Source organism: Branchiostoma floridae, chromosome 8, assembly GCF_000003815.2.
Source record: "Branchiostoma floridae strain S238N-H82 chromosome 8, Bfl_VNyyK, whole genome shotgun sequence".
NCBI classification, from domain to species: domain Eukaryota; kingdom Metazoa; phylum Chordata; class Leptocardii; order Amphioxiformes; family Branchiostomatidae; genus Branchiostoma; species Branchiostoma floridae.
The window spans coordinates 24,436,832-24,445,579 of record NC_049986.1 but is presented as its reverse complement, the minus strand read 5'-3'; the positions used below and the strand labels follow the sequence as shown (position 1 = coordinate 24,445,579).

At 42.6% G+C, this 8,748-nt stretch overlaps 1 protein-coding gene across 1 annotated transcript; it reads left to right on the top strand.

Moving 5' to 3' along the window:
* The first annotated feature begins 5,093 nt into the window (after positions 1-5,093).
* LOC118422030 (leucine-rich repeat-containing protein 15-like) lies at positions 5,094-7,380 on the top strand. Its single transcript, XM_035829534.1, has 2 exons — positions 5,094-6,470; positions 7,364-7,380. Exons 1-2 carry the CDS (start codon positions 5,102-5,104, stop codon positions 7,378-7,380), a joined length of 1,386 nt encoding a protein of 461 aa, XP_035685427.1. The 5' UTR covers positions 5,094-5,101.
* Positions 7,381-8,748: the final 1,368 nt, after the last annotated feature.

The window sequence follows — 8,748 nt, the reverse complement described above, 5'->3', positions numbered from 1 at the left end:
GGGGCGCCGCCAAGGGACGCGACAAAGGTGAGAAAACTACGAGTATGGCAACGCGTGATTTCCACGATTGAATTAGAGTTACGTTACAGTAGAAAAGAAAAGAGAAGGTGAGAATGCTTGTTTATCTCCCTGTACTAAAAGGTTTGTAACAGAGCGTAAATCCACCTGGAGCCTCAAGTTTAACTACGCGGTGCCAACATATACAGACTTTTCCTTAACGTTATTATCTCCATGAAAAATGGAGATATAGTTTTGGGTGTGTCTGTCTGTGTGTGTGTCTGTGTGTTTCTTTGTGTTTCCGGATATTTGTGGTCAGCATAACTCAAGAACCTCTGGACAGATTGCCATGATATTTGGTATGTGGGTAGATGTTGGAAAGACGAAGGTCAAGGTCAATTTTGGGCCCCCTGGTATGTGACCTTGGTACTGCAGCAGAAATTCCATTTTTTTGTATCTTTTGACCTGGATGTCCTATGGTCTTGATTTTTTGGTGGCAGATATCTTGTGACGTGAGGAATATGTTGTGCATGTTTGGGTCCCCTTGCAGGTTGCTCTGGTACTGCAGGGGCGTTTTTCTCAAAATCTTGTAAGGAGGATAACTGGACAAGGGAATGACAAATTCAGATGACATTTGATATTATGTAGGTAGCTTAGACAGAAATGTACATAATCAAGTTTAAATTATGCAAACTGGCACTTAATTTGCATAATTAATGAGGGAAATCTATATTTGTAGTGTTTGCCATTGTAGGACTCAAATACCTGTCATATATGTAGTTTGTGGCTGGTTGAACATTAACAGGTATCAATTATGCAAATACGTCCCTAATTTGCATAATTAATGTAAAAGTGCTGTAATTCTTCCAAATGGTAAATGATTACGCTATGAACATTGTGACCAGTGTGAATCATCTAAATGTGTATATAACCGAGCATATATTATGTAAATGTGAAAATCATTTACATAATCAGACTATTTCATGGAGATATGAGGTCTCCGAACTCTTGTTTGGGCTATTTTGTTACTTGTTCCGCACAACCTTCTCTCAAAGCGAGAAGGGGCTGCACGAGCAACCTCCATGGAGGAGCTCCACAGAGCTCCTCCATAGAGGTTGCTCGTGCAGCCTTCTAGATCCACGGAGCGGGCTCTATGGACTCATGAATGCAAACACTTGGTTCTCGTCACCTTCATGGAAGTTTTAGAACTCCATGTAGAAGCTTCTCTCGAAAAACAACAACCGGGCTGAACTAACAGCTCTACGCTACCATTAATACAAAACATAATTCTCGTTACTTTCAGAAAATTGTTAGACCTCCAGGAAAGCTCGTACAAAACAAACATATACAGCGCGGGGACCTAAGCGGGGTTCCTCGCACTATTATCAAAAATCGGTGGTAGGGTTATACAGAGATTACGCGCGGATTCAGGGGGAGGCGCGCAGGGCGCGCCCCCCCTTCGGCCCGAAAAAAAAAATCAAATGAAAACACAGTGCCACCGGAGGTCTACGCGGAGGACACAAACAAATCGATAACAACTTAACAAAACCGTGCTCATTTCAAAAGAGATTTATTAACTGGTATCATTTAGTAAATTCGAACTTATATTTCGGTATGTTGCGTTCGACAGCGCACGTCCCCGAGTCACTTAAACTTACAGTAGAAAAAAAAGCCCGGTGACGGAGCGCGGCACGCATCATCAATTTTTCAATCACATGTAGGCTGCTGTAAGCCAAAAAACGACGCTTAAAGATATAGTGGAATATTTTGTAAGAGATCCAGAAAATCAGCGGAAGTTTATGATTTCTAATAAACTGATGATGATAATTTCTATCTTCCTCCATGGGCTAGAGAGGCGCGACCGGTCGAGCCCGCCGTGGGAAACTTTGATCGGCGTCGCGCGCCGGCACCCCCCTCCCCGCTACATTTTTAATAATAGTCGCATCGTGCCGACGTCTTTGTCATCATTTCTCCCCGATTACCGGTTGCCACTACGGAAGCAAAAAGATCCGAAATATATGCAAATTAAAATGCGTAAGATACTTTCAAAATAGTTTCCGGCAAGCCGCTCAGACCCCACAAACTTTTTATGCGTTTTATGTATGGGCGGGGCGCGAGCGGCTTCGCGGCGCAAGTCACATCGGCAGCCAGGTACAAATAATTTTGCGATATTGTTTGGGTAGAGTGGCATCATTTATGAATATCAAGGATGAGCTAGCCTTTGTTACATTTGTCGTTAGTCGTAGTTGCCAAAAAAAATTCCTTGTACATGAACTTGGCAGCCACATGTACAGGACGAAAAATCAGTGTTGGTTCGTTTCTCAAATTTGCTCAGAGATGGCTCTAAAATGCACCAGAGAGCCTCTAAATCTTAAAAATTTTCTGGGGGAGGCCCCCCATACCCCCCCAACGAGAGGCGGGTCCCCCCCCTCTCGTGCTCTCCCCCCGCGCAGCTAACGCTGCGCGGCCGCGGCCGCGCCCACCCGTAAGCAAATTTCTGGATCCGCCAGTGGGTCACCTCAGATATTGTAAACAACAAACACACAGAGCAGATAGCTCATCGAGCAGCGCTCCACGGGCTAGGAATGAAAACACTTGGTTCACGTCACCCCAACAAATCGATGTTAGGGCTCTATACATAGATATTGTATTGTAAACAACAAACACACAGAGCAGATAGCTGATCGAGCAGCGCTCCACGGGCTATGAATGTAAACACTTGGTTCACGTCACCCCCAACAAATTGGTGTTAGGGCTTTATACATAGATATTGTAAACAACAAACACACATAGCAGATAGCTGATCGAGCAGCGCTCCACGGGCTATGAATGTAAACACTTGGTTCACGTCACCCCCAACAAATCGGTGTTAGGGCTTTATACATAGATATTGTAAACAACAAACACACAGAGCAGATAGCTGATCGAGCAGCGCTCCACGGGCTATGAATGTAAACACTTGGTTCACGTCACCCCCAACAAATCGGTGTTAGGGCTCTATACATAAATATTGTAAACAACAAACACACAGAGCAGATAGCTGATCGAGTCAGCTTTTCGAACATAGTGCGTTTGTTCAGCTTTTCGTTCGTGTAGATTTTCAAGTTCACTTTGAAGTGTTCTTATTTCTTCTAGTAAGGTATCCGATGGGGTGTCTGTCTCATCCAATTCTTAATATAACTCACTAATCCGTTTATTCAAGTCGGCTTCTTTATTTGAATACATTTTACGTTTATTTGATGCAAATTTTATAGTATGTCCCCTTATAATTATGCAACACTTAAACGTGTCCCACACTGTTAGCGGGTCACTTGTCCCATTATTGTTCTGAAAAAAGTTCTCTAGTAAATACCTCGGTTTCTTTTACAAATGTAGCATCTTTTAATAAAGTTAGATTAAATTTCCAGTAGTTTTTACCTCGCTGATAATCTGTTGTTTTAATATAGATAGAAATAAACTTGTGGTCAGACTTAAATTTATCCGATATTTTTACATTAGATGTGTCAGCAATAAGTGAAAAGGAAACTAAAAAGTAATCGTTACGGCTTGCCTGTTTTCCTCTGCGCCATGTGAATCTGGATGTGTGTGGAAATTGGAAACGCCAGGCATCTACTAAGTCTAACGCCTGTATCATGTCAGAAATCCGTTGTTGTGCCTGAGGATGATAAACTGTGGAATTAGTTCCTGCACGATCTTGGCCCGCATTAAGGACTTTGTTAAAATCACCGACAGCAATTATATTTTCATGGCTTGATTTCATATCTAAAATTTTGTTTTCAACATAAGGCCATGTTGATTTGATTATATGGATGACATCCTCTGGGATTATATGGATGACATCCTCTGGGAACTCCAAAACTGATGCGAGCGAGCGAATAAAAAAAAAGTTTGGCAAAAAAAAAAGTTGCCTTCAGTATGAAATCAAAGTGGCCAGGAAGGTTGAACATAGGACTAAACACACATAGTATGGTATACCAACAATTAGGTGTAGAGACAAGTACATCATACGGTGCAAAACATTTTTTTCTTCTTGGACCAATCCGGAAAAAAAAAACAGACCTGAAAAAAAATCAGAGGAACAGGTTTCGCCAATTACAAAATGGACAAAATGTCAGCAGGCATTTGGGGTCTTACCGGGGCCCAAGAAGACAACAAGAGCGAAGTCAAGTAGAGTTTATAGTCAATTGTACCAGGTCCAGGTTCAGGTCCGGACCTGTAAATGATCTTCTGGACCTGAATTTTCTGTACTGGTACCTCCCCCTACCAACAATAGATATTTTTCCTTCTGTCCTTTCACATCTTATCCTTTGACTTTAGATTTATTTTGGCATTCTATGGCAATAGTTATCTGTTTTCTGATACTTTTTTTCAATCTATGGAATATTTGTGCTCATTTTACAGCTGCTTTGCACAATTTATTGTGTGGTCGAAACTTTTTTTTTGGAAACGGCCGAAAATTGGTGCGAGCGCGGATGTCATCCATATAATCAAATCAACATGGCCTAATCATAAAAAAATGGGATTGTCTTTGTTTGGGCCGTATATGCATATGTTAGCCAAGCAGAATCGCTTGCTTTTTACAGTAATGTCTACGATAAGAAGTCGACCATCATCATCTTTTTTAACATCATGTACAGTATAATCTAAGTCTTTTTTCAAAAGAATAGCAACACATCGCTGATTACTCATCCCATGACTGAACAGTATTTGCCCTCCCCACTTTCTTCCCCATACATTTTCTTCTTTTGAATTCGAATGGGTTTCCTGTAAACATATAATATCACTGGATTTTTACGACAGCCACGTAAAGATTTCTTTCCTTTTTTTTTATAATGTGCAAGTCCGTTAACTATATGATCCAATTTTCGTTTTTCCGTCAATCATAGTGGTTGTCTATAACATTCTTAAAATTGTTCTTTGTAATATTGAGAACAGGAAAAGCAAGTCGATGAACCTTTATGAACTTGTATATTTTACCTAACCAAAGTATACACGTTAGATGATATCCGCCAACCCATTCCCAAGAATAACTTATGAGTAATATGATGACAGATTTGTGTGCTGTAATCTGTACAATCTGTGTTATTGTCACAGCAGCAGCAGCATGCAGAGGAGCCGTGTGACGTGCCGAGCTGCTGCAGTCAGTGTCCTCGGTCTCCTGTGGGTCGTCATGATCACGGCCGCCTTCACCTGCCCGGAGACATGTTCTTGTGGGTCTAACGAGCAGGTTTACTGTATCAGACGGGGACTCACAGTCGTTCCTGCCAACATACCATTGGGTACAACTGTTCTCTACCTGGACTTCAATAACATACAGGACCTGTCTGATGCGGATTTCGGCTACCTCACCCGTCTGGAGTTGCTGGATCTATCTTATAATCACATAGCTGACCTCCCGGATGGAGTGTTCTCAAACCTGACCAGTTTGGTGGAGCTTCTCCTGCACAACAATAACATCTCGAGTCTGCCAACTGGAGTATTCTCACATCTCACCAGCCTGCGGTACCTGTGGCTATCTGATAATCATATAGCTGACCTCCCGGATGGAGTGTTCTCACATCTGACCAGTTTGGAACAGCTTTTCCTGGAAAAAAATATCATCTCGAGTCTGCCCACTGGAGTATTCTCACATCTGACCAGATTGGTGGTGCTTCTCATGGAAAACAATGACATCTCGAGTCTGCCCTCTGGAGTGTTCTCACATCTCACATCTCTGTTTAGTCTGTCTTTATCTGGTAATCATATAGCTGACCTCCCGGATGGAGTGTTCTCAAATCTGACCAGTTTGAGAGATCTTTACCTGCACAACAATAACATCTCGAGTCTGCCCACTGGAGTGTTTTCACATCTCACCAGTCTGGGGCTCTTGTATCTATCTGGTAATCATATAGCTGACCTCCCTCATGGAGTATTCTCAAACCTGACCAGTTTGTTACAGCTTCACCTGCACAACAATAACATCTCGAGTCTGCCCACTGGAGTGTTCACACATCTCACCAGTCTGGGGCTCTTGTCTCTGTCTGGTAATCATATAGCTGGCCTGCCGGATGGAGTATTCTCACATCTGACCAATTTGGGGGTGCTTCACCTGGAAAACAATAACATCTCGAGTCTGCCCTCTGGAGTGTTCTCACGTCTGACCCGTTTGGTACGACTTCACCTGGACAACAATAACATCTCGAGTCTGCCCTCTGGAGTGTTCTCACATCTCACCAGTCTGCAGAACCTTTACATAGCAGGAAACCCATGGAGGTGTGACTGTAGTATACATGGTCTACTGACTTCGGCACGTCTGCGTACTTCAATTTCCGATGGCCCTACCTGCAGCTCCCCTCACCACATGAAAGGCGACGCACTGAAAGCAACTGTTACAGTAGACAAAGTTTGTCTCGGCCGCGGGGACTGCACCATGGGAAGCGCTGACGTCACTTGTGCTTGCAATGTCGGCTGGACTGGCCCATTCTGTGGTAAAGGTAAGATTCGTTTACATATCATTGGAAGGGCTTCAACAAATAATCAACATCGTGTCCATTGTTCGATCATGGTCCTTTTTCGAACATCTCCGTAAAAACAGTGCTTTTAAGACAGAACTAACATTGCTATTAAGATATATATATGTCACAGTAGAGATCACGATCCAGTAGAATCGCCGATTCTCCTATTAGAGATCGCGATCGGAGCTGGTCCTAGGGCCAACTCCGATCGGGTTCTCTCCTATATAGATTGCGATCGGGGTCTCTCCTAGGGCTAACTCCGATCCAAACTCAAATGATGTTAAGATATGGGAAACAGACTGTGATCGCGATCTGTCCTAGGACAATCGGCGATTCTTCTAGTACAGATTGCGATCGGGATCTCGCCTAGGACCAACTCCAATCCAAACTCAAATGATGCTAAGATATAGGAAACAGCAATACTTTTTTTTTATAAACAATGATGTTATTTAGTAATAATGCAAACCTACTAACTCATTACCAACTACACTCAAGCCTACTTGTGTCACTTCTACAATGTTAACTTCACTCAAGACTACCACACTAGGGTCACTTCTTCAACTTTACTCAAGATACTCTATAGTATAAAGCATCAATTTCATGGCAAATGTCATGTGAGTATGTGTTCTGATAAAGTAATTTCTGATAAAGTAGTGGCAAAAATCTTATAATATGTAAAAGACACCACCAGGTAATCAAACAATGTGTCAGTATGCAAATTTCACAGCTTTGGAAGAACAATAACAACTGTAAAGTCGTCTAGCAGGTGTCAAAGGATTAAGTAGAGTTTCAAGATATGACTCACAATTTCACACCAATTGAGTACATTTCACTACTGACACTAGTCAGACTTGTACTGAATCATTTCACAGCTTTAGAAGAACAATAACCATTGTTAAGTGATCATTGAGTAGAAGTGTGCCTTGAGTAAAGGTGAAGAAGTGACTCTAGTATGGAAGTCTTGAGTGAACATTGTAGAAGTGACACAAGTAGGCTTGTGTGTGGTTGGTAATGAGTTAGTAGGTTTTTACTAAATAAAATCATTGTTTATCAAAAAAAAGTATTGCTGTTTCCTATATCTTAGCATCATTTGAGTTTGGATTGGAGTTGGTCCTAGGAGAGATCCCGATCGCAATACGTACTATTAGAATCGCCGATTGTCCTAGGACAGATCGCGATCGCAGTCTGTTTCCCATATCTTAGCATCATTTGATTTTGGATCGGAGTTGGCCCTAGGAGAGACCCCGATCGCAATCCATACTAGTAGAATCACCGATTCTCCTAGGAGAGAACCCAATCGGAGTTGGCCCTAGGACCAGCTCCGATCGCGATCTCTCCTAGGAGAATCGGCGATTCTACTGGATTGTGATCTCTGCTGTGACATACATACGAGGGGCGTGCAATAAGTAATGGTCCTGACCCACTTCCAGTTGTCTGATCTAAATGAAATTTTGTATGTGTAATAATTCATATCTCTATGGGTTATGTTGCAAAAGACAGCTCTGAACTAATTGTGGTTTCTGATTTACTGGTGTTTGAACTAAGTCAGGTGCGAAATGGACCAGGTGTGAAATGGAACCAGTTGAGTGTCGCGCAGTGATCCGGTTTTTGTATTTGAAAGGACGCACACCAAAGAAGACTTTTGATGAAATAAATGAAACTTATGGTGATGATGCCCCATCATATGATCTTGTAAAACGCTGGCATCCTGAATTCAAACGTGGCTGGAAGTCTGTGGAAACAGCTCCCAGACCTGGTCGTCCCTCTTGTGCCATTGATGAGGCATCAGTTGGAGGACCAACCTGGGGTGTCCTACAAAATCGGTGTCCAGAGCTGCATCAAACGATGGGAGAAATGCATAACTCTGGGTGATTCCTATGAAGAGAAAGACTAATAACTGTGCCAAGTTTCATTAATCTCCTGCTATGGCAAATGGGTCAGGACCATTACTAATTGCACGCCCCTCGTATATACTATATTAGATAGATATTCGGTCACTGTTCACTTACAGAAGATAACTTTGCCCTTGACAAGAAAGCATCGCAAAGTTCTACACAGGGTAACGGTACGGGAGCGGAAAAGGCTGTGGATGGTTCCACTGATGACTGCGCTAGAACACACCGGGAACAACAGCCATGGTGGCAGGTGGACCTGGCAGGTTACTACAGGGTCAGCCGGGTCACTGTTAGGGACATCGATATAATTTACAGTAAGTGGTTTCTGCACGGAAGCTTACAGCTACATACACATGCATCAA

Bases quoted from the DNA above. Each gene is read 5' to 3' on its own strand.
- LOC118422030 (XM_035829534.1), top strand. From the start codon at position 5,102: ATGCAGAGGAGCCGTGTGACGTGCCGAGCTGCTGCAGTCAGTGTCCTC.